General features: G+C 36.4%; 1 protein-coding gene across 12 annotated transcripts in view; it reads left to right on the plus strand.

Annotated features, from left to right (window-relative positions):
- The window catches only part of LOC106841447 (zinc finger MYM-type protein 2), a 95895-nt gene that overhangs the window by 13902 nt on the left and 55756 nt on the right, over positions 1-26237 (plus strand). For 7 of the 12 annotated variants that reach the window (XM_044777464.2, XM_070520335.1, XM_070520332.1 and 4 more), the window contains 5 exons: positions 15166-15667; positions 15929-16022; positions 20745-21030; positions 22347-22512; positions 23270-23482. In XM_044777464.2, the coding sequence (XP_044633399.1) occupies positions 15166-15667; positions 15929-16022; positions 20745-21030; positions 22347-22512; positions 23270-23482 (1261 nt within the window). Of the gene's footprint in view, positions 1-15165; positions 16023-20744; positions 21031-22346; positions 22513-23269; positions 23483-26237 lie in introns of all 12 variants that reach the window. The other 5 variants (XM_044777463.2, XM_070520329.1, XM_070520327.1 and 2 more) reach the window with 1 other exon arrangement.

Here is a 26237-nt window from a genome sequence, read left to right on the forward strand (position 1 = left end):
ATGGCATTAAGTGTATTCACAGATGTTTTGCAAAAATAATCACTATCCATTTACGGAACTTTTATATCATCCCAAACATAAACTCTATATTTCATTAAACAATAAGCCCAGTACCCCTTCCTCCCAGCTCCTGGTGGCCTCTTTTCTACCTTCCATCTCTCTGAATTCACCTATTCTCAGTACCTGATATAAGTAGAACCATAAAATATTTGCCTCTTCATGTCTGGATTATTTCACTTGGCATAGTGTTTTCAGGATTCATCTGTGTTGTGGCATGTATCAGAATTTCTTTCCTTTTTAGGGCTGAATAACATTCCATTGTGTGTGTATACCTGCATTTTGTTTATCCATTAATTTGTTGATGGAACCTTGGGCTCTTTCCACCTTTTGGCCATTGTGAATAATGCCATGAACACTGGTGCACAAATACTCACTTGAGTCCCTGATTTCAGTTCTTTTGGGTATATACCTAGAAGTGAAATTGACTGATGATATGTTAATTCTATGTGTAACTTTTTGGTTTTTGTTTTTTCTGGTGAGGAAGATTTGCTCTGAGCTAACATCCATTGCCAATCTTCCTCTTTTTTTGCTTGAGGTAGATTTGCCCTGAGCTCACATCTGTGCCCGTCCTCCTCTATTTTGTATGTACGTCACCGCCACAGCGTGGCTTGATGAGTGATGTAGGCCCACGCCTGGGATCTGATCGCAGGAACCTGGGCCACCATAGTGGAGTGTGCCAGACTTAACCGCTATGCCATGGGGTTGGCCCCTTAATTCTATGTATAACTTTTTGAGCTACCTGCAATCTGTTTTCCGCAGTGGCTACACCATTTTACATTCTGACCAGCAATGCAGAAGTGTTCTAATTTTTGTACATCCTTGCCAGCATTTATTTTCCTTTTTAAAAAAATGATATCTATCCTAGTGCTGTGAAACAGTGTGTCATTTTTTCCTTATTTTTTATTTTCAATTGTGGTAAAAAAACATAACATAAAATTTACCATCTTGGGGCCAGCCCGGTGGCATACTGGTTAAGTTTGCGTGCTCTGCTTTGTGGCCCAGGGGTCACAGATTTGGAGCCTGGGCATGGACTTACACATTGCTCATCAAGCCATGCTGTGGCAGCATCCCACATATAAAATAGAGGGAGAGTGGCACAGATGTTAGTTCAGCAACAATCTTCTTCAAGCAAAAAGAGGAAGATTGCCACAGATGTTAGCTCAGGGCCAGTCTTCCTCACACACACACACAAAACTTACCATCTTAACCATTTTTAAGTGTCTAGCTCAGTAGTATTTAAGTATATTCACATTGTCATGCAACAGATATCCACAACTTTTTCATCTTGAAACACCAAAACTCTATACCCATTAAACAACAATTCCTCGTTTCCTCCTCCTCAGCCCCTGGTAACCACCATCCTATTTTCTGTTTATATGTATTTGACTTATTTAGGTACCTCATATAAGTGTGATCATATAATGTTTGTCTTTTTTCACTTAACATAAGGTCATCAAGGTTCATCCATGTTGTAGCTATGTAACTGGACTTTATTTCTTTTTAAGGTTGAATAATACTTCATTGTACGAACTGCGTTTTGTTTATCTGTTAATCTGCCCGTAGACATTTTGGTTGCTTCTACTTGGCTCTTGTGAACGGTGCTGCTGTGAACATAAACGTGCAAGTATCTCTTTGGATCCTGCTTTCAGTTCTTTTGGATATATACCCAGAAGTGGGATTGTGGGATCATATATTCAAATTTTAACTTTTTGAGTAACGTCTATACTGTTTTCTATAGCTACTGTACCTTTTTGCATTCCTATGAACAGTGCACAGGGGATCCAGTTTCCTCAGCTAACTAACCAACCAATCAGTTTTGCCTCAGCAACACTCCTTGCTTTGTGTGTGTTTGTTTTGACAGTAGCCATCCCTAAGGGATGTGAGATGGTATTTCCTCCTCTTGATTTGATACCATTTCCCTAGTGACTAGTAATGTTGAATATCTTGTCCTGTGCTTTTTGCTTATTTGTATATCTTCTTTGGGGTTGGGGAAGTATCTGTATAAGTCCTTGGACTATTTTTTAATTGTTTTGTTTGTTTTTTTTGTTGTTGAGTTGTAAGAATTCTTTATATATTCTGGATATTAATCCTGTATCAGATACATGATTTGCTAATATTTTCTCAAATTCTGTGTGTTGTCTTTTCATTCTCTTGATGGTGTACTTTGCACAAAAGTTTAAAATTTTTTTTCAGCTTTACCAGTGAGTTTTATAATTCCGTATGTTTTCCTCTTACTAATTAGTGTCCTTTTGTTTCAGCTTGAGGAACTCCCTTTAACATTTCTTGTAAGATTGAACTAGTGGTGATGAACTCCTTCAGCTTTCATCTGTCTGGAAAACTCTTTATCTCCTTTGATTCTGAAGGAAAATTTTACTGGATATAGTATTCTCCATTGGCAGTATTTTTCTATCAGCACACAAGTTTTTAATTTTGATGAAGTTTAATTTATCTGTTTTTTCTTTTATTGCCTCTGCTTTGGATGTCATATCCAAGAAATTGTTGCCAAAGCCAATGCCATGAAGCTTTTCCTCTATGTTTTCTTCTAAGAGTTTTATAGTTTTAGCTCTTAAATATAGAGCTTTGATCCATTTTAATTTTTGTATATGGTGTAAGGTAAGGTCCTGTTGCATTCTTATGTTGAAATGATTGTTCTTAACTCATTGAATGGTTTTAGCACTCTTGTCAAATCATTTGACCAAGTATTTGAGGGTTTCTGGGCTTTCTCTTCTGTGCTATTGGTCTGTGTATCTGTCTTTGTGCCAGTACCATGCTATTTTGATTTATTGTAGCTTTGTGGTCAGTTTTGAAATCAAGATTGTGAGACCCTTTCAGCTTTGTTTGTTTTCAACATTCTTGTCCCTTGAGATTCCATATAAATTTTATGATGAGTTTTTCTCTCTGCAAAAAACATCTTTTGGGTTTTTCTAGGGATTGCATTGAATCTGTGGATTGCTTTGGGGTGGTATTGTCATCTTAATTAATCTTCCAATTGATGAACATAGGGAATCTTTCCATTTATTTATTTGTTTATTTTTGGTAAGAAAGATTGACCCTGAGCTAACATCAGTGCCCATCTTCCTCTACTTTGTATGTAGAACGCCACCACAACATGGCTTTATAAGTGGTGTGTAGGTCTGCACCCAGGATTTGAACCTGCGAACCCTAGGCAGAGGAAGTGGAGTGTGTGAACTTAACCACTATGCCACCAGGGCGGCCCCCATCTTTCTATTTATTTATGTCTTTAATTTCTTTCAGCATTGTTTTGTAGTTTTCATTGTACAAGTCCTTCAAACTCCTTGGTAAAATTTATTTCTATGTATTTTATTTAATATATCAACTTTTTTTTTTATTCTCTTCCCACAGCCCCCTAGTGCATGTTGTATATTCTAGTTGTGAGTGTCTCTGGTTGTGCTATGTGGGATGTTGCCTCAACATTGCCCAATGAGTGGTGCCATGTCTGTGCCCAGGATCTGAACTGGCGAAACTCCGAGCCGCTGAAGTGGAGCACGCGAACTCAACCACTTGGCCACATGGCTGACCTGAAGTTTTCTTAATTTCCTTTTTGGATTGTTCACTGTTAGTGTATAGAAATTCAGTTGATCTTTTGTGTTGATTTTGTATTCTGTTTGTATTTGTTGATTTGTATTTCCTTTTTATATTTGGATGCCTTTTATATTCTTTTTCTTGCCTAATTGCTCTGGGCAGGACTTCAGTACTATGTTGAGTTAAAATGATGAAAGTGGACATCTGTGCATTGTTCCTAATCTTAGAAGAAAGCATTCCATCTTCCACCATTGAGTATGACAGCTGTGGGTTTTTCCAAAAATGGCCTTTATCATGTTGCAGAAGTTTTCTTCTCTTCTTTGCTTGTTGGTTTTATCATAAAAGTATGTTGTGTTTTGTCAGTTTTTCTCCCTCAATTGAGATGATCGTGTGGTGGTGGTGGTTTTTTTTTCCCCTTCAGTCTATTAATGTGGTATATTACTTTGGTTTTCTTATGTTGAGCTACCTGTCCATTCTGGGATAAATCCCACTTGGTCATGATATGTATATATATATATATATATAGTATATAATCTTTTTAAATGCTGCTGAATTTGACTTGCTGCTGTTTTGCTGAGGATTTTTACATCTCTGTTCATGAGGAATATTGGCCTATAGTTTTCTTGTAAGTCTTTGTTTGGATTTTTGAATCAGGGTAATGCTGGCCTCATAGAATGAGTTAAGAAGTATTCCCTCTTCTTCAGTGTTTTGGAAAAATTTGAGAAGGAATGGTGTTAATTTTAAATCTTTAAATGTTTGGTAGAATTTACCAGCAAAACTGTGTGTTCCTGGGCATTTCTTTGTTGGGAGATTTTTGATGACTGATTTAATCTCCTTGCTTCCTGTAGTTCTATTAAGATTTTGTATTTCTCCTTGAGTCTGTGTTGGTAGTTTGTGTATATCTAGGAATTTGTCTTTTATCTCAATTATCCTGTTGACATACAGTTGTATTCTCTTATAATTCTATTTCTGTAAAATAGGTCATGGTGTCCTATTTTCATTTCTGATTTTAATTGAGACTTTTTTCTTAGTCTAGCTAAAGATTTGTTAATTTGTTTCAAAGAACTATCTTTTTGTTTTGTTGATTTTTCTTTATTTTTCTGTTTTGTATTTTGTTTATCTGTGCACTAATCTTTATTATTTCATTCCTTCTAGGTTTGGATTTAGTTTGCTCTTCCCTTTTAGGCTTCTTAAGGTGTAAAGTTTGTTTATTGATTTGAGATTTTTAAAAAACATTTTTAAAGATTTTATTTTCTCCTTTTTTCTCCCCAAAGCCCCCCGCTACATAGTTGTGTGTTTTTAGTTGTGGGTCCTTCTCGTTGTGGCATGTGGCATGCTGCCTCAGCATGGCCTGACGAGCGGTGCCATGTCCATGCCCAGGATCTGAACCGGTGAAACCCTGGGCCGCCGAAGCAGAGCACGTGAACTTAACCAACTTAACCACTCAGCCTCCTTCCTTTGTGTTTCCTTTGTGTTTAATTTTTTTTTTTTGGAGAAAGATTAGCCCTGAGCTAACTGCTCCCAGTCCTCCTCTTTTTGCTGAGGAAGACTGGCCCTGAGCTAACATCCGTGCCCATCTTCCTCTACTTTATATGTGGGATGTCTGCCACAGCATGGCATGCCAAGTGGTGCCATGTCTGCACCCGGGACCTGAACCAGTGAACCGTGGGCCGCCGAAGCAGAACGTGCACACTTAACTGTCGCGCCACCGGGCTGGCCCCTGATTAATTTTTTTGTAGTACCATTTTCATTCCCTTTTTTCCTTTCCTATATGGTTGAAAGTTATTTTCTTAATAATTACCTTGAGGATTAAAATCACCATCTTAAACTTAGAACAACTTAGTTTCAACAATATACAAACACTCTACCCTTGTACATCTCTGTCCTCCCTTTTATATTACTGTTGTCTCAGATTACATCTTTATATATATATGTGTAGTTACTAACATGGATAATTATTTTTTATGCATTTGCCTTTAAGTCATAGGAAAAAAAGTAGTGTAAATGAAAAGTAGGTTAATACTTGCTTTCTGTTGATTTATGTAGTTCACTTCACTTGTGTTCTTTATTTCTTTTGCCTTCAATTTACTCTAGTGTGTTTTTACTTTTGCCTGAAGGACTCCCTTTAGCATTTCATTTGGGTAGGTCTGCAGGTAATGAGCTCCCTCTGCTTTTTTTTTATCTAGAAATGTCTTCATTTCTCATTAATTTTGGAGGAATTTTTGGTAGATATAGAATTCTTGGTTGACAGCGTTTTTTTTGTTCACCACTTTAAATATGTCATTCTACTAGCTTCTGGCTTCTGTGGTTTCTGATGAGAAGTAAGCTGATAATATAAATAATGTTATTGAGGATCCCTTGCATATGATGAATCACTTTTCTCTTGCTTTCAAACTTCTCTCCTCATCTTTGGGGTCCACAGTTTGATTATTACATGTCTTGGTGTGGATATCTTTGAGCTTATAAGGCTTGGAGTTTGTTGAGCTTCTTGGATGTATATATTCATCACATTTGGAAAGTTTTCGGCTATTATTTCTTTAAATGTTTTTCCTGTCCCTTTCTGTTTTTATGATACATATATTGATATGCTTGGTGGTGTTTCACAGATCCCTCAGACTGTTCATTTTTCTTCATTCTTTTTTTTCTGCTCCTCAGATTGGGTAATTTCAGTTATTCTGTCCTTTAGTTAATGGTTCTTGTGCCTGCTCAAATCTGCTGTTGATCTCTTCTTTTTCTTTTTTAAAGATTGGCACCCGAGCTAACAACTGTTGCCAATCTTTTTTTTTTTTTTTCTTCTTTCTCTCCCCAAATCCCCCCAGTACATAGTTGTATATTTTAGTTGTGGGTCCTTCTAGTTGTGGCATGTGGGACGCCACCTCAACATGGTCTGACAAGCGGTGCCATGTCTGCACCCAGGATCTGAACCAGCAAAACCCTGGGCCACCAAAGCGAAATGTGTGAACTTAACCACTTGGCCACGATCTCTTCTAATGAATTTTTCATTGCTTCTGATATATTTTTCATCTCCACAATTTCTGCTTCGTTACTTCTTATGATTTGTTTATTCATGTTCTCATTCATGCATTGTCTCATTTCCTTTAGTTCTTTGTTCATGCTTTCCTTTAGCTCACTGAGCATATTAAAGATAGTTGATTTAATGTCTTTGTCTAGTTATTCCAGTATTGGGATTCCTCAGGAATTGTTTCACTCAGATTCTTTTATTTCTGTAAATTGGGCCTACTTTTCTGTTTCTTTGTATGTTTTATAACATTCTGAGTTAATTCTTGATAACTTCATTGATTGCTCATTTTTAGTTGTTGAGGTATACTGCTGTTCATTTGTGACTTTTTCTAAGCTGTTTTTTTTTTGCAAAGTGTCTGCTCTTGTTGTTTGTGGTTGTTGAAGTTTCTACTCTGTTATCCCTGTGGTGAGCTAGTGATCTGACAAAAATTTCCTTAAATGTCTGGATGAAAAAAGAAAAAGAATGAAATAAAGAGTTGTGTTGCATTAAATCTGAGAGATGCTGCCAGAAAATCTGCTGCTTCCCAGAATGTTGAAATCACGAGGAGCATTTGCTCCAGACCGCTCCAAACACACTGTCCCAAATTTGTTAGAATTTCCTCCCTGCCAGTCCTGTGTCCAGCCAAACCCTCCAGGAATGCAGGAAGTTGTCCCCATAGCCAGACTGGGGTGAGGAATGGAAGATGGTCATTGGTTCTTGCATGCTGCTAATGAGTAACGTCTTTGTCAAGCACTCCCCTGGTTGTTGTAAGTGTCCAGTCAGTTTTTAGAGATCCAATGTAGTTCGTTCCAATACTCCTTGCAGTTCAATGGCTACTTGAGTGGAGGGACCCATACCTAGAGCTTCCTCCTCCACTATTTTGCGTGGCATCGGTCTTCATCGATTTTTTATGTCTTGCTTAAGACCTGTTGTCTTATTCCTCTGTAAATTGTTGTGTTGATCAAGATACTTCCCACCTCATGATAAGTGAATGTTAACTGCAAATTTAACTTCGTTTGTAATCCAGTCATTTCAGAAGTGTGTTTACTATGGGTTCAGAGTTTGCCTTTTTGAGGTCTGCTAAATGAGTTACAATGAATCCATGTTCATTTGCTCTCCCTCTTCCAAAATTTTGGTGCTATTGAATTCTCCCTATCCTTGTGGGGTTTTTTTCTTTTAAATCTCCTTTTTGAGTTGGCCTTTGGATGGAAGTAAGTTTTATATCTGTCTCTAATTGGCCATCTAATTAATTTCTGCATATTGGTTTTATATCCAGCACTTGACTAAATTATCTCAGTGTAGTAGTATTTCAGATAAATATTTGGGGTCTTTGAAGTAAAGACTAATGTAATTTGCATATAATGATAATTTGCCGCCTTTCAAATTTTTATCTCTTGATTTCTTTTTCATATACAATCATGCGCTTCTTAACAATGGGAATATGTTCTGAGAAATGCATCTTTAGGTGATTTCCTCATTGTGTCCTACTACACACCTGGGTTGTGTGGTACTAATCTTACAGGACTGCCATTGTATATGTGGTCCATTGTTGACTGAAACGTTATGTGGTTTGTGACTGATGACGTTGGCTGGTACTTCCAGAACAGTGCTATATGTGGTAATAATAAAGAATATCCTTATCTTATTTTTTTACTTTAATGATAATGCTTTTAATATTTCTTGTTAAGTTTGATGATATCTTTTGTTTTGATATTTTATATAAGTCCATTTATTCCTATTTTATTAAGAATTTTTATTCTTAAAATTTTAAATGTGTCATACTGACTGAGAACTATTCTAAGTGCGATGAACACATATTGGCTAATACCCTTTGCTGTAGAGGGGAGTTTACCTTAGCTTTCTTTGTAACTCTCATGGTACCTAGAAAGCTCCTAGATAGGCTTATCAGTGAGAAAATGATGAATGTTTTTTTGAATCACTTTGAAATGCTTTCTTTGTGATCTTGTTTTCTTTGAAAATTCATAAGCTTTCTGATACTTTCTTGTTATGAATGTCAACAACATTTATACTTTACCTACCACCTTTGTTTTGTCCATGAGAACATCAAGTATTGTGTTAATTGATTCTTACTGAATCAAAATAAAGACCAAATAAAACTGTGAAAGCACTTTATAATTTATGATGATCGTCTTAGTCTGTTTGGGCTGGTGGTATAATAAGAATACCGTAGACAACAGACATTGATTTCTCACTGTTCTGCAGGCTGGGAAGTCCCAGATCAAGGCTCTGGCAGATTTGGTGTCTGGTGAGGGCCTGCTTCCTGGTTCATAGACGGACTGCCATTTTCTTGTGGTGTCCTCACGTGGTGGAATGGGGAAGGGAGCTCTCTGGGGTTTCTTTTTATTAAGAGGGCACTAATCCCATTCATGAGGGCTCCATGTGCTTGACCTAATCACCCCACAAAGCCCCTGCCTCCCAGTACTATTTGCATTGGAGGTTAAGATTTCAACATATGAATTTTGGAGGGACACAAACATTTGGTCTGTAGGGATGGTAAAGTGTCACAAAGGAGCTTAAAAATTAATTAGAAATTTACCAAAATTTTGGGGTACAGGTAAAAATTACCTGGTAATTGTTTGAGTTAACAGTGTGCTAATTTTCACATCCAGTTGTCTCTTTGAATTCTAAGAAAAACCTGGGAACTATTTTTATACCATTTACTCTAGAGAAGTGAAGTTATATACCTAGTGTTAAAATAGCTAATTAGAATTGACTTGATGTAGAAAAGTGGCAGAATGGAATATGCTTTGTTTGGATAATGTGAAAGTGCACAACTTTTAATTGGATTGTGTTTTCTTTATGGGACTAAATAAGTGTTTGGTGGTTGAAACATATTCTCAATAACATGGAGAAGTGACCAAATTTATTTACCGTGTAGGATTTGAAAATAACTTATAGTTGAGTAGTTATTCTGTTCTGAGAAGTGAATTACTGCAGAGAACTATATGTGTGGTAATGTAAGTCGTATTTTGTGCTCCACTGTTTTCTTCTAAGAAGAATGAATTGACACCTAGCAGCCACAAGAGGGTACAGTGAAGACAATTCTAGCTTTTCTGTCCCGGAAATTGTTGTGTTTTGCTTTAGGTACACTAAAACATAGAAAGGGTCCAGAGAACTCATGCATTAAAAGCCTATACATTTCTTGGGGCCACCCCGTGCCCAAGTGGTTAAGTTCGTGCGCTCCGCTTTGGCGGCCCAGGGTTTTGCCGGTTTGGATCCTGGGCGTGGACGTGGCACTGCTCATCGGGTCCTGTTGAGGTGATGTCCCACGTAGCACAGCTGGAGGGACTCACAACTAGAATATACAACCTTGTACTGGGGGACTTTGGGGAGAAGAAAAAAAAAAGCCTATGCATTTCAAACATCAGTAGGTTTATGCCTCATTCTTCTCAAAATTGTTTTGTTGATGAGGATAATTCCTACTTTGTGGCAAATGAATCTTAACTACAAGTTCAACTTCATTTGTTTTTTAAATCCCTTTTAGCCTGGCACTTTGGGCTTGATATTTCTTCCGTTTGAAACTTGTGTGTTTTGAATATGAATTTGATTATTGTTGTTTTGAGTGGCTGCAGTCTTTTTTTCTTTTTAATTAATCGGAGCTGTGCTATATTATTTTATGGTTCAGTATTTCATTACATATTACTTAGTAGTTAATGAATATTCAAATCGTGACCTCTACCACTTCCTGCCTGCGGTCTTGGGCAGCTTACTTTTTTTTTTTAAAAAAAGATTTTATTTTTCCTTTTTTCTCCCAAAGACCCCCGGTACATAGTTGTGTATTTTCAGCTGTGGGTCCTTCTAGTTGTGGTATGTGGGATGCCGCCTCAGCATGGCTTGATGAGTGGTGCCATGTCTGTGCCCAGGATTTGAACTGGTGAAACCCTGGGCCGCTGGAGCAGAGAGCAGGAACTCAACTACTCTGCCACGGGACCGCACCGCCGGCCCCCCCCCGCGAGCTTACTTTTGAGGATTGGTGGTTGTTTTTTTTTTTTTTTTTTTGAGGAAGATTAGCCCTGAGCTAACTGCTGGCAATCCTCCTCTTTTTGTTGAGGAAGACTGGCCCTGAGCTAACATCCATGCCCATCTTCCTCTACTTTATATGTGGGATGCCTGCCACAGCATGGTGTGCCAAGCGGTGCCATGTCTGCACCCCAAATCTGGACCGGGAAACCCCAGGCTGCCAAAGTGGAATGTGTGCACTTAACCACTGCGCCACTGGGCCGCCCCCTGTTTTTTTTTTTTTTCAGTCTGTATAAGGGAGATAATAATGATTTTACTTCATGGGGTTGCTTTAATGTTTAACTGACCTGAATATTTGGCTCATAATAAGCATTAAATAAATGCTAACTATTACCAGATGAACGTACTTGTAATTTTTAAAAAAATTTACTTGAATAAATTATGAAAATTTTGAACCAAAATGTTGTTCAGCATATTTCAACTTTTAAAACTTTTTGTAGCAGTAATGTTAAAAAATTTTCTCATGTTTACTTAAAATTAAGTGAAGGCCTTATATGAAGGTTTCCCCTTGCGTACATTATTGTTTTACCATAAAGAAGTCCCTTGTTGAGGAGCTGTTTTAGAGTAATGGTGTATATATTTTAATTTTTGAAAATACATTTAAAATATATTAGAATATAGAATGGTAATTTGTAGATCTTTGGGTAAAGCAAATAGTCACCTCTTAAGTTTTTAAATAGAATTATCCATTTTCATTAAAGCAGATATAAATGTATCTTTTGTCATTTTCTAATATTAGCATATCTTCCACCCTGACACAGACACAGCTCTTGCCCTAAGAGGAATGACAAGTGCTTTTGGAATTGAGCTTTGTACATAGAGTTTGAATCTTGATGTTGTCTTGGAATCTTCGGCAGTTTTAATTAATGTGTCTCAGCTACCATTTTGTTATAGAGAAAAGTTAATATCTGTTTTATTTGACTCAAAGGGATTGTTGTCACAGTTAAGTGAAAATAAAATGAAACCTTTTCTATAAAATATTGTATGAGTTATTAAAAACATTTCATTTTTGTTGCCATGTTGAATGGGATACGGTGCCCTCCAGACACTAGAACTTGGTTTAACTAGGATGCTTAATGGTCAGAGAATAACACAGTGTATGTAAAATAAGAGCTAGATTGTATACCTTGACATTTAAATAATGATATTACTTAAAAATAACTCTGGTAGTTAAAGTGAACATACTAGCTTTTGCCTTCTGGCCTTTCTGCAAAGATTTGGGACAATTGAATGTTTACTCTGTGCCCAGGCAGTGTTTTAAGCTCTAGACATTCAATGAGAAGACAGGCTATTTATGGTCTCTCCACAGTATTTCATTAAAAAGTTGGTGTGCCTGTATTTAATGTCTGTGAAAAGTGCCTATCTCTATCCATCTTGTATCTGGAGATTGATATCCCTTCGTCTTTAACTAGCACTTTGTCAACTTCATGTCATCTTCTCTCACTGACTCCTGTTTTTCTCTATTCATTCAGATGCTTAGCTGCCTGACATTCTTTCTAGTTTAATGTAGAATTAAAGTGCAACTTCTTGATCACCTCCCCTCCTCAAACTCCCTGCTCCTCCTAGCAAACTACGTCTATCAGTATGGTGTGATCCTTCCAGAGTTTTGTCCTTCATGAATTTACATGAAAATATATGTACTTTAGGAAAAATATAGTGTGTGTGTGTGTGTGTGTGTGTGTGTGTGTGTGTATGGGTTTTGGGGGAATGCATAACATTGTAGTAATACTCTTTGTGTTCTGTAACTTTTTTCCAGTCAACAGGATATCTTGTAAATCTTTTCATATCAGTAAGAGCTACTTTTTTTTTTTTTTTTTTGCTGAGGAAAATTCGACCTGAGCTAACATCTATTGCCCATCTTCTTCTATTTTGTGTGTGGGTTGCCATCACAACATGGCTGCTGATGAATGGTGTAGGTATGTGCCCAGAAACTGAACCTGGGCCCTGCCAGACTTAACCAGTAGGCCATGGGGCTGCCCTCCAAGATCTACCTTTTAAAAAACCCTAATCTGTTCACTTTCCTGCATCTCCTGTGACCACCACCCTTGTTTCAGCAACTATCGTCTCCCACTTAGATCACGTCCATCTAGTTGGTTTCTTTGCTTCCAGTCTTGCCCTCTGATAATCCATTTCGCACATAGCAGCAAGAGTGATTTATTTAAAACGTAAATGAGATTTTGTCAGCCTTTAGGTGAAAATGCTGTAATGTTTCCTATTACAGAAAATCCAAGCTTCTGCCTTCAGAATTCCTGATTTCAGATGGTGGCGATGTTTACCTGTTTTGTTTATTGATTTTTCTAAGACTGTGTTTGGTGCATACTAGGTGCTCTAAATCTTTGTTAAGTGCACTTAATGAATTAACTTGCTGGCCTTGGTGAGTTGCTTGTGCCTGTTTTTCTATCTCATCTCATCCTATTCTTCCCCACCTCCCTTGTTCCAGCCACATTGGCCTTTGCTCTGTTGCTTGAATTCACCAACCTCATTTCCTTTACGCTTCTGCAGGAGCTGTTTTCTTTGCCTGGAATGCCCTTCCTCCAATTTTCCCACAGTTGGATTTTTCTTTTCAGATTTCTCTGTAAATATCACCTGCTCACCAAAGTAGTTGGTGTAGTATCTCTTCACTCTGTTATTCTGTTTTTTAAAAATTTAAAGTTAGTTTTAAAAATAAGTGAGAAATCATGTTCAAAAATTAAGAAAATATGCAGTGAACAATTTCTCCATCCTTGTTACCCATCTGCCAAAGTGATGTTAGTGTCTTTATCCTTCTGCGTGGCTTGCTATAACAATATAAGCAAATGGCCATATATGTGAAGTAGTAAGTGTTCTTAAACTGGTCTTTTTTTTTTTTTTCCTTAAACTGGGCTAAGTGACTTTATTAGCGAAAGAGGATTGCAAAGATTTTAAAAGTTGGCATTGGAGCTTTTGAACCAGTCTTTAAGATCTGTATAACCACTGTCTCATCATCTTGTCAGATAACCTACTCTCCGAAAATGAGGCTACCGTGTATAAACAACTTTAAATTCCCATTCATCCCATCTGCAGATTTACCTACAATCTGTACTCACCCTTCATTTTTTTCCCTCCTAGTTGTTAGGTCCCCCCCACCCCCCCCTCCAGCTTTGTTCTTTTTCCTCCCTGTTTATTTAGTCTTTGAGATTAAGGTACTTCATGTTCAGGATTAGTTCTACTCCCACTGGTGCCTATGACCTCATTGTCTCCATCTGCTCACGAACTTTCCTTCTTTTCTGTCTCTTTACTGTCAACTCTGCTGTCCTTTTGGTTTCAGCATAGCCCTGCATATATAGTAAGTGCTCAGATAATATTAGTTTGAATATAGCAGAGTGATGAATAGTTTGGACTATTGGGTTATAAAGATCTAGGTATATGTTCTAGCCTGTGACTTGGCAGGTTAGTTAGCATCTGTAATCCCCAATTTCTTAATCATTAAAATGGGACAAATACTCTAACTATATCAAGGGTTGTTTTGAAGATGTAATTAAGAAGTGGATTGTGTTTATTTCCTCTGCCTGTTGTAACAAATTACCACAAATTTGCTGGCTTAAAACAGAATTTTCTGTCAGCGTTCTGGAGGTCAGAAGTCAGAAATTAGTGACGCTGGGCTCACGTCCAGGTGTCAGCAGGGCCATGCTTCCTCCAGAGGCTCTGGGGGAGAATGTGCTCCTTGCCTCGGCTCCTGTAATCCTCGTCACACTGCCTGCTCTTGTGTCTGTAGTCTCCCTCCACCTCCCTTTGTATGGGCATTTGTGATTGCATTTAGGGTCCACCCAGATAATATCATTTTTAAATCTTTAACCTTAATCGTATCTGCAAAGACCCTTTTTCCATATAAGGTAGCATTTACAGGTTTCAGGGATTAGGATCTGGTATCTTTGGGAGCCATTATTCAGCCCGATATGTGGGTATTAAGCCCACAGCATAGTGCCTGGCAAATAAGGCTTTAAACTTTCTGGATAGGGTCAGGAAAGATTTCAGATGCTCGGGAGGATTTAATCATACAGGTACATGGGAGACTGAATATGAGAAGAAGGGATACAAAAAAGATGAAGTAAGGGATTAGGGATTAGATCATATCATTTTATTTAATACAGTGGATAAATGGGATAAATGTAGAGAAGGGATTTTTATTGTCAGATTTTGGTTATTTTCCTGTGTAGATGTGTGTAGGAGGATTTATCTGTTTTCAGTGTTGAAGTTTATAGGGTAAATAATGTGGCGGAAAGGAGGTGGTGGAAGTGAGAATGTACTGCATGTTACTGAAAATTGGATAATTACCTTTTTATATTGCAAGAAGTTCACATGTAAACTATATGAAATGATTAGTGAATGAGAGAAGATCACAGAATGGATATCAAATTTTTCCTGGATGTTAGATAAGAATGATTGTTATTTAGAATAAAAAAGAAAGTAAAAGTACTTTTAAAAAAATCCTTCAATTAGAATAACATAAAAAATCATACACCGACATTTATATTCTTTTTCTTTTTTCCATCTCTTAACAGGTTCTTTGGCATGGACGCAGGTTCAGTAGGAGGATTAGAATTGACTGATCAGACTCCTGTTTTATTAGGGAGTACGGCCATGGCAACTAGTCTTACGAATGTAGGAAATTCATTTAGTGGTCCATCTAATCCTTTAGTTTCTAGATCTAATAAATTTCAAAACTCATCAGTGGAAGATGATGATGATGTTGTTTTTATCGAACCTGTACAACCTCCCCCACCTTCTGCACCAGTGGTAGCTGATCAAAGAACCATAACATTTACATCATCAAAAAATGAAGAACTGCAAGGAAATGATTCCAAAATTCTTCTTTCTTCAAAAGAGTTGGCGTCTCAGAAGGGAAGTATAAGTGAGACAATTGTCATTGATGATGAAGAGGACATGGAAACAAATCAAGGGCAAGAGAAAAATTCCTCCAATTTTATTGAACGGAGACCTCCTGAGACTAAAAACAGAACCAATGATGTGGATTTCTCCACTTCCAGTTTTTCAAGAAGTAAGGTAAATGCAGGAATGGGTAATAGTGGTATCACCACAGAACCAGACTCTGAAATTCAGATTGCTAATGTTACAACCTTAGAAACAGGTGTAAGCTCGGTGAATGATGGCCAATTAGAAAATACTGACGGGCGAGATATGAACTTAATGATTACACATGTAACATCACTGCAGAATACCAACTTGGGAGATGTCTCTAACGGACTGCAGTCAAGTAGTTTTGGTGTTAATATACAAACATACACCCCATCTTTAACTTCACAGACCAAGACTGCAGTAGGACCTTTTAATCCTGGTAGAATGAATGTGGCAGGAGACGTATTTCAGAATGGAGAATCTGCAACTCATCATAATCCTGGTAAGCAGTAACTGATTTTTTACCCCATGTAAATGAATTTAAACTTTGGCTGAGTCTTTTTTCATTGTAGTAATTGGTGCTACCTTGGTTCGTTTATTCATGTAAGCTATATTACTTTTATTGACTTTTACATTTGAAATTTTAGCTAATAAGTGATGTGAAAACGTATAGTATTTCGCTGCAGATTATTAGAAAATTAACCACATAAATTTATGTCTAAGCAACTTTTAGGAATAGTCTTTACATTCACCACCACTAAAGTCTGACAGTTTGCTATCTTATTTGTCATACACTCACTTTTTGTTACTATATTTTTAGTAGTATTGTTTTAATGTATAAATAGAGAATTAAGAAAAATAGCACACTTAAGCAATACAATATTATATAATTATTGCATTTAGATTTTTTCTACTTTTGTTTAATTTTGACTGCCTATCTGATTTTAATTTTTATTTATTAGCATTGTATTATTAATTTTTTTTATATTTGAAGCTTGGTAGATTTCTTGATGATTTGAAAAATTTTTCTGCAGGTAGCTTTGCCCTGTGAAAACATTAAAACAGGGAAGTTATAAGAACTCTGTGGCTTTTTCATGACCATGACTGTGTATGTCCCTTTTTTTTTCACCTCTGCCCCCAGGCCTGTGTGTGTCTCTCTCCCTCTGTCTTTCTCATATCCCTCTCTGTCTGCTTCATTCTTTCATCATTTTTGGCTCGTTAGCAACTTAGCAGCCTAGGAATTGTGGAGAAAAATAAGAAATGACTAAAACCTAGGCAGTGTAGAATGCACTATGAAATGCTAGTCATCTTTCTTTTTAAATTATTTTTTGGTTATGAGATTAATGTCTAATTATTGAAGAATGTTTGGAAAATCTATAATTAAAAAAGGGAAAAAAATCCCCTATGCTCTTGTTAATTAAAGATTACCACTGTTAATGCTTTGAGTGGTTGTCTTTCACTCTTTTTGCTTTGTATATTTTAACTTGGATGAAGTGCAACTCTGTATAATTTTGCTTCCTATTTTTTCCTGATTTAATATTACATTGTGTTTTCTCAAACCATTGATGTTATTTATACACAAAAGTTTTAATGGCTGCACAGTGGGCATGGATATACCATTCCCGTATGTGGCTTTTACTATTGTTTCCCATATTTTGATATTGTAGATCTATGATGAACATATTTGTTCAAATTTCTGACTATTCCTTTATTCCTAGAAGTGAAGTTACTGGGCCAAAGGATATCACTACCCCTGTCCCTCCAAAGATAATTTGGTTTAAAAAATGTATCTGGTTTATGATAATTTTCAAAGAAACATGTTCTTTATTACTCAGTTTTGAAAATTTCTTATGCCCTCCAAGACCCTTTACCCCATTATGTGTGTATATATTTGTAGTAGGTCAGTGAGTGTGTGGGATGTATGTGTGAATTCGTTCGAGTGTTTTTTGTTTTTTTTTTTTAAAGATTTCGTTTTTCCTTTTTCTTCCTAAAGCCCCCCAGTACATAGTTGTATATATTTTAGTCGTGGGTCCTTCTAGTTATGGTACGTGGAACGCCGCCTCAGCATGGCTTGATGAGCTGTGCCGTGTCCGTGCCCAGGATCCGAACCCATGAAACCCTGGGCCGCTGAAGCAGAGCGTGCTAACTTAACCACTCGGCCACGGGGCCAGCCCCCCATATGAGTGTTTTTAAGTTGTGGAAATATATTTTCATATTGCCTTCCAGAAAGTTCTTACCAATTTATACTACTACCACAGTGTTTTTCCTTGTAACCTTACGTATCACATAAAAGTTTAAGAAGCGATAATGTTCAAATTAGTTTCAAAATAGCTATTTTGTCTTTCTTGTAATTATAAATGTATTAAAAACATAAGAGTGTGAAAAAGAAAACATTCAATGTCACCACTGAGAATGGTGCATTTAATTCTAAACCTCAGATCATCGTATAGTATAGTTTTGCAAACTCTCCCCTTTTATCTGCCCCTTTAAATACCTAACAGTAGATCTTGAACTTTTGACCATGTCCAGCATGTGTTTGATTTGTTAATTCTCTGGTTAGCTCGGTTCCAGTTTTTACTATTTAAATAATTCTTAAGAATATTCTTATACATGTATCTTGTGATACTTATTGCCTAAGGAATATTGCTGGGTCAAAGGGACATATCATTATAAGAATTGTGTTCCTGTTTGCTCACTCTCTTACACAAGAGAATGTAAAATACTCATCAGAAAAACTAAACAAATACACCTCTTGCTCTTGCATTTATGAGTTAGACTTGTGATTATGTGCTGTTTTTATTTGTAATAGAGAGTTATAAAATCTTGGCTATTTATTCTGTCTCTTGGACTAATTGTAACTTGGGCAAATTAAAATGCTATCCCTTGTTGTTCCTTGTATAAAATAGAGGGTTTAGATAAAGTGATTAGGTCCCTTCTTATTCCTAAAAGCATTTTGATGTTGGAAGAGGAGAAAACTTTAAAGTAGGGTTGAAATATGGATAAAGGGAGCCATTGCATTATTTATAGAAGGCCTAAAATTAAATTGAAAAAAAAAAGCAAGTGTGTTTTTTCCTTTTTTTCTTTTTGAGGAAGATTAGCCCTGAGCTAACTGCTGCCAGTCCTCCTCTTTTTGCTGAGGAAGGCTGGCCCTGAGCTAACATCCGTGCCCATCTTCCTCTACTTTATATGTGGGACGCCTACCACAGCATGGCTTGCCAGGCAGTGCCATGTCCCTACCCGGGATCCGAACCGGCGAACCCCAGGCCGCCAAAGAGAAACGTGCGCACTTAACCACTGTGCCACCGGGCTGGCTCCCAAATGTGTTTTTTCAAAATTAAGTTAATAGGGGCTGGCCCTGTGGCTCAGTGGTAAAGTTCACGTGCTCCGCTGCAGGCGGCCCAGTGTTTCGTTAGTTTGAATCCTGGGCGCGGACATGGCACTGCTCATCAGACCACGCTGAGGCAGCGTCCCACATGCCACAACTAGAAGAACCCACAACGAAGAATACACAACTATGTACCGGGGGGGGCTTTGGGGAGAAAAAGGAAAAAATAAAATCTTTAAAAAAACAAAACAAAACAAAACAAAACAAATTAAGTTAATAGATGCCCTTAAGTTTAGATAGATTCCTTTGAATATATAGTCAAATGCTTAGCCTACAAAATTGAAAATCCTAAGGAGCCATTATTTGTGTTGCAAAAAGCTGTTCCTTCTAGCACATGTTCAAATATGATTTTTAGTTGAAGGCCCTTTATAAGATGGAATTGCCAGTTCTTTCAGTGATGTACTTTTTTGTATTCATTAGTAGTGTTTCCTATTTATTAAAATTGGTCAGGTACCCGGAGAGAATAGCAGGATTCCAGAATGTACTCTGTTTACTCTGTGTTTAAAGTATATACTTTGGAGGGATATTGTAGAATAAGGTAGAATTTGAATAGCAGTGTATGTAGCCCCTTGAAACCATTAGGTTGATAGACTGGATCAGAACCAGGAAATTGCTCTCTTGGTAGTAAAGAAGTTTTTCTGAGCTCTGGATATATTTGTACTTCCTGTGGAAGGAAAAGAAAATTATTTCTCAAATGGAAGGGCAACTTTCATGTATGGAAGTTCAAAATTCAGAAGACACTAGAAAGGAAAAAATTACAAGAGACCAAAGTAGTAGAAATTGGAAGCGGTGGCCTGAAAGATTTCAGAATGAAAAAAGGTTGTGGTATTGGTAGTGTGGTGAGAGGCCTGTGGAACTGTAACTGGTGCGGTAAGCTGGACACTTCCTGCTAAGTACCAAAGAAGCTGACTGTTAAAGAGAGAAGAGATGAATAGCTGCCCTCTAGTGTTAACATTACACGTATCTTTTAGTGCTGAGCTATGCTGAAACTGTAGTGGTTGTGTAATATGGTGTCGGATTTGTCACTGAATGTTGTCTTAACATCATCATTTCTCTGTAACACTCTAATTTCTTTGATATTATGTGGTATATTTAGAGGCTGTGGAACTAAACATATATATGGAAAAGCTGTTCTTAAAAAGATATTTTGAGGGGCCAGCCTAGTGGCATAGTGGTTAAGTTTGTGTGCTCTGCTTCAGTGGCCCAGGCTCGCAGGTTCAGATCCCGGGTGCCGACCTAGCACTGCTTGTCAAGCCTCGCAGTGGCGGCATCCCACATAAAATAGAGGAAGATTGGCACAAATGTTAGCTCAGAGACAATCTTCCTCAAGCAAAAAAAAAAGATGTTTTGAATCTAATCATAAATAAACTTTGTCAGACCTGTATTATATTTGCCAAAACTTAATGGTTGGTCAATATTTTATTATACTTTTATGTCAGTGTTTGTATTCCTTGCTTAAAGTAATATTCTGTAAATTAATCCTTCCTGTTTAATAACTAATGGCTAATACCTTTTAGTGCTTCCTATATGCTAGTCACCATGCTTTATTATACCCATTATCTCATTTAATGTCCTTTGTAGGAGGTTGGTACCATTTCCAGTTTAGAGAAGAGTTAGGCACAGAGTTTAAGTAACTTCCAGTCTAGTAAGTGATGGAGCGTAAATGTCAGCCAGCCATTCTTACTGGAAAACTTGTGTCCTTTACCTCTTTGCTATGCTGCTGCCTTATTAGTGTTTTAAACTTGTACAAAATGAGAACTTAAACTGTGTCTCTGATATAAATTTCAATGTGTGTAAATACCTGTTTCATTCCTCTTTCTTGTGCCTTTTGTTTTTAAGATTCTTGGATCTCCCAGTCAGCATCATTTCCCCGTAATCAGAAACAGCCAGGTGTGGATTCTTTATCACCAGTGGCCTCGCTTCCTAAACAGATTTTCCAGCCTTCAGTGCAACAGCAACCCACTAAACCAGTGAAAGTCACTTGTGCAAACTGCAAAAAACCTTTACAGAAGGGACAGACAGCTTATCAACGAAAAGGATCTGCTCACCTCTTTTGTTCTACCACCTGCCTTTCTTCCTTCTCTCACAAGCCTGCTCCAAAGAAACTCTGTGTTATGTGTAAAAAGTAAGGTTTACCTTTCAACATAATTCCATGTGGTTGAGTATTGGTGGTATAAAATGTCTTAAGAGGTGAATTACTGTGTTTTAAAAATTGGTAAGCTAGTTGTTTGAATCTTAAAGCCAAACTCATTGTAATAGCTTTGAAGGGTTCTCTATCAAAGCCAGGTGGCTTGCCTTCCATTTGGATGGGCTTGGGGGTTGATTTAGATACTGTAGGCCCTTGTAATTAATTTTGTCTGTAATCTTGATTGAGCTCCTTGAATCTGTAAAAATACCTACATGCTTACTTACTCTATTAATTATAAGAATTTAGTTCTAGCCAGATAAAATTGTTAAGCAGTTTATGTATGACTAGTTCTGTATGGGTCAAACTTTATACTATCTTTGTGTTAAGATTATTTAAAATTGGCAAGTCTTTGGACTTTGTTTATTTTTGTTTTCAACATTAAGTCGTTAGAATACTCACTGTTTTAAGCCTCAGGTACCATTTTGTGCCAGCCTTGAAGAGACAGTCTTCTCTTCTACCATTTTTCAGGTCTGGTTTCACTAGTTAAAAACAAGTGGAATAATGGTATATTATGTGCAAAATCAAACCAGGTGGATTTTCTGTACCTTCTGTTAGAGCAGCCCAAGTTTGTGAGGATATTTTTAGATCTTAGAACTTTGCAAAGGGCTTAGTGCTCTGTACAAGTTTAGTGAATTCAAATAGTGAAACAATTGTTATAGAATTTTTAGGTTGCTTTGTATACTCTGATCTTGAAATTCAGAATTAAGGGAAACTTTAAAGGTCATCAATTTTGTCATTTACTGACATTTCTGATTACAGTTGGAAAGCTGTATAGAATGGTAGGTGGAGTTATTTTGGGTTATGGGGGTGTATTTAAGTTTAATTATCCTCTTAGAATGCATGTAATACTCCTGTAACCTAAATATCTCATGCTTTCTGCTTAACGCATGGCAAAGGAATTGAATAGATATTGCAAGTTATAGTTCAGTAAATTAGGCCTTGATATTAAACTCCATATAAATAATAACTGCCCTTTCTTTTTGTTTCCAAGATCTGAAAGCCTCGTTAAGGAGTTTTGCAGATAAATTGGGTAGTGGCAAGGATTTAATAGTATAAAATAATTTCGCTTCCTAATGTTGTGTGTTCATTTTTTATTGCCAAGAGTTTTTAAATAGTAAAGATGATTTAATGGATCTGAAAATGGTGTTTGATTCCTGGGATTCAACCTATGAAAATTAAAAATGTCAGTTATTACTTGTATATTTAATTTATTTTAATATAGAATTTTACTTTGTATTCCTCTCATTTTTCAGAGATATAACTACAATGAAAGGAACCATTGTTGCTCAAGTGGATTCAAGTGAGTCCTTCCAGGAATTCTGTAGTACGTCTTGTTTGTCTCTTTATGAAGACAAGCAGAATCCTACTAAAGGAGCTCTAAATAAATCAAGATGTACAATTTGTGGTAAACTAACAGAGGTTTGTATTTTTGTGCTTTATCATTTACTTCTAGCTAATGGGAATATTTTTAACAGTTATGACATAGTCTTTGATCAGTGTATTTTTCCTTAAAAGTGAGAATATATAAAGTCTTTATAAGTATCCCATTCTCCCATAGAGAGAATGATTTAGGAAAAATTAAAATATAATATTAATTGACTTTTTTTCTAGAGGTTGAGAGCACTCCTGGGCAAAACCAGTGCTTAAATAAATAGGCTGACTACACAAGAAAGACAGTAATTTTGCTTAAGAAGTAGAGCAAGTGGAGGGAATATTTTTTGATAAACTTCACAATGTTAATATGGTATTAAAGTTTTTGCATGTGACTAAAGAAAAAGGAACCTTGTGTATACATACCTCATTTGAATTCTTTATAATATTGGTTTTCTCTCCCTTCCCTTTTCTAGAAGAGCAGTGTACTTACAGTTCCTTGTAGATTTGTCTGAAGATTTCTAGTCTGTTTAAAACTAACACTGTCCAGACTAGATACTTCTAGAGAAGTTTGTAGTGATGTCACTGGTGGTTCCCCTCCTTAGCCCCCTGCCAGACATATATTCTTTATGTGTATAAAAAGAGTTCAAAGAATAGTGAAATGGGCTTTGTCTTTACATTTCCATAGACAAACCTTCCACTGAAAAATTATTGAACCATTCTCTTTCTGTTGGAGCACCTTGTTATTTAGCTGCTTGAAATACTCCTTTGTTTTTTAAAATTTTGTTTGTTGTTTTTCTTTTAGATTCGTCATGAAGTTAGCTTTAAAAATATGACTCATAAGCTGTGCAGTGACCACTGCTTTAATAGATACAGAATGGCCAATGGTTTAATAATGAATTGTTGTGAACAGTGTGGAGAGTACTTGCCCAGCAAAGGTGCTGGAAACAATGTCCTGGTGATTGATGGTCAGCAGAAAAGATTTTGCTGTCAAAGTTGTGTCAGTGAATACAAACAGGTAACTCATGATCTAATCAAAATTGGCCATTCTTTTGAATGTGTTTTAAATTGCTGTAGTAGTTTTACTCTAACAGCATTTATTAGCCACATTTATTTTGGAATCTCATTTAATTCTGTTATTGTTTTCACATCTTGGAAATGACATATCTCAAATGAATACTGAAATATATGTAGATTATTGGAAATAAACTTGCGATTTTATGTATAAAGGTAAATGCTGCCAGAATGGCTCCTCTTTTCAATTTTCTTTTTTGGATGATGGAAGAGGGGTTGCAAATAGGGCTTTTCAAATTGTTAAGGCTTAGCTTAGGAATGATTATCTTATTTATATTTCAATTTTAAGGTTCATTTAAATTTTAAAGTCTTTTTGATTTAGTTTGTTTTTTTATTTATCCATATGATTCAAAAGTAAAATGTGCATAAAAAGATGTACTTAGAGAAATCCAGCTCCCATTTCTATCTTCTCTTGGTTCCTACTCATTCTTTATAGATATCGATTTTTTCAGTTCTTACTATTTTATGTTTTTTGTTCTTTCTGAAAAATTCAGGAAATACGTAATTCATTCTTAGTTTCTGTTTTTTCTATTTAAAGGTGGCAAACTGTATGTACCATAATGTACCTTCCATTTTTCGCTTCACAGCAATTTTTGGAAATAATTCCTTATCAATGTATATATATAGACCTTCCTCATTCTTTTTATGGCTGCATTAGTTAAATTTTCAGGAATTTTGTGAGCTAGTTGTTAAAAACACCCATTATTAAAACTTAAATTATAGAAACTTATAGATAAATTATATTTGTATCAGTCTGCTAGGTCTACCATAACAAAATTGAAGACTGGAGGTTTCAAACAACAGAGATTTATTTTCTCACAGCTCTGGAGGCTAGAAGTCCAAGATTAAGGTGCCTTTCTGGGTTGGTTTCTGGTGAGATCACTCTTCCAGGCTTGTAGAAAGTCTCCGTAGATAGTCTCCGTCTTGCTGTGTCCTCACATGGTCTTTCCTCTGTGTGCAGAAGGAAAGAGAGGTATCTCAGGGATCTCTTCCTCTTACTATAAAGATATCAGTCCTATCTGATTAGGACCTCACCCTTAGGACTTATTTAACTTTAACTGCTAATAAGGACTCTAAGTCCTAATTCCAAATACAAGCTCTTAGGGAGTAAGGGCTTCAAGATAGGAATTTTGGGAGGACACAGTTCAGACCATAACAGTTTTGAAAACAAAAAAAATAAATATTCAAAACCTAACACTTCCTAATTATTTTCTTACATTTAAATATTAGCTATACTTCTAAGGTTATTTACATCTATTGTATTTGTATCATGGAAATATATATAATGGTGTGCTTCTGTGCATCTGTTACCAATTTCATGTTTAGTTTGTTGTTGGCAGCCTGAAAATAGCCATAGTGGGAGTATTTTCATGGCAAATGCTGTAAATTATGGTGCATTTCCTCACCTTCCAAGAGCTAGTAGTTAACCATATGCAAGACAACACTGGTCGGAACAGTGGTTTATTTGATCACTCTGCTGTTGATTTTGCTGTTAGTTTTGAAATCAGAAAATGAGTTCTCCAACTTTGTTCTTTTTCAAGATTGTTCAGATATCATAGACCCATTCCAATTTTATATGAATTTGAGGATCGGCTTTTCCTTTTCTGCAGCAAAGGCTATTAGAATTTTGATAGTCATTGCATTGATTCTTTAGATTGCTTTGGGTAGTATCGACATTTCAGCAATGTTAAATCTTCCTATCTATGAACATGGGATGTCTTCCCCTTTATTTAAGTCTTTCTTAATTTCTTTTCAGCAGTCTTTTGTAGTTTAAGTGTACAAGTCTTCACCTCCTGGGTTATATTTAATTCTAGGTATTCTTTTAGACACTTTTGTTAATGGAATTGCTTTACTAATTTCTTCTTCAGATTGTACATTGCTAGTGTTTAGAAGCACAGCTCATATTTGAGTGTTGATGTTGTACCCTGCAACTTTCTTGAATTTGTTTGTTAGCTCTAGCTTTATTGTGGATCCCTTTGGATTGCGTCTGTATAGGGTCATGTCATCTGCACATTGTGATAATTTTACTTCTTCCTGTCTAGTTTGAATGCCTTTTGTTTCTTTTTCCTAATTCTGGCTGGAACTTTCACTATTATGTTGAGTGTAAGTGGTGAAAGTGGGCACCCTTGTCTTGTTCCTAATCTTAGAGGAAAAACTGTCTTCACCATTGAGTATGATGTTAGCTGTGGGTCGTTCATATATGGCTTTTATTATGTTGAAATAGTTTTCTTCTATTCCTATTTTGTTGAATATTTTTAATCATAAATGGGTGTTGGATTTCGTTGAACATTTTCTTTATCATTTGAAGTTGTCATGTGGTTTTTACCTCATTCTATTCATGTGGTGTGTTACATTGCTTATCTTACATTGAGCCACTCTTGGATTACTGGGATTAATGCCACTTGGTTATGGTGTCTAATACTTTTAATATGCTGTTAAATTTGGTTTACTAATGTTTTGTTCTGAATCTTTATGTACATATTGATAAGGGATATTGGTCTATAACTTTTTTTGTTATGATGCCTTTCTGTCTTTGAAATCAGGGTAATGCTGGCTTGATAGAATAGGGGTGGGAAATGTGCCATCCTGTTCTGATTTTTGGGAAGAGTTTAAGAAGAAATTGTTAGTTCTTCTTTAAATGTTTGGCGGAATTCATCAGTAAGGTCATTTGGTCTGGGCTTTTCTTTATTGCAAGATGA

This window comes from Equus asinus, chromosome 11 (genome assembly GCF_041296235.1).
Source record: "Equus asinus isolate D_3611 breed Donkey chromosome 11, EquAss-T2T_v2, whole genome shotgun sequence".
NCBI lineage: Eukaryota > Metazoa > Chordata > Mammalia > Perissodactyla > Equidae > Equus > Equus asinus.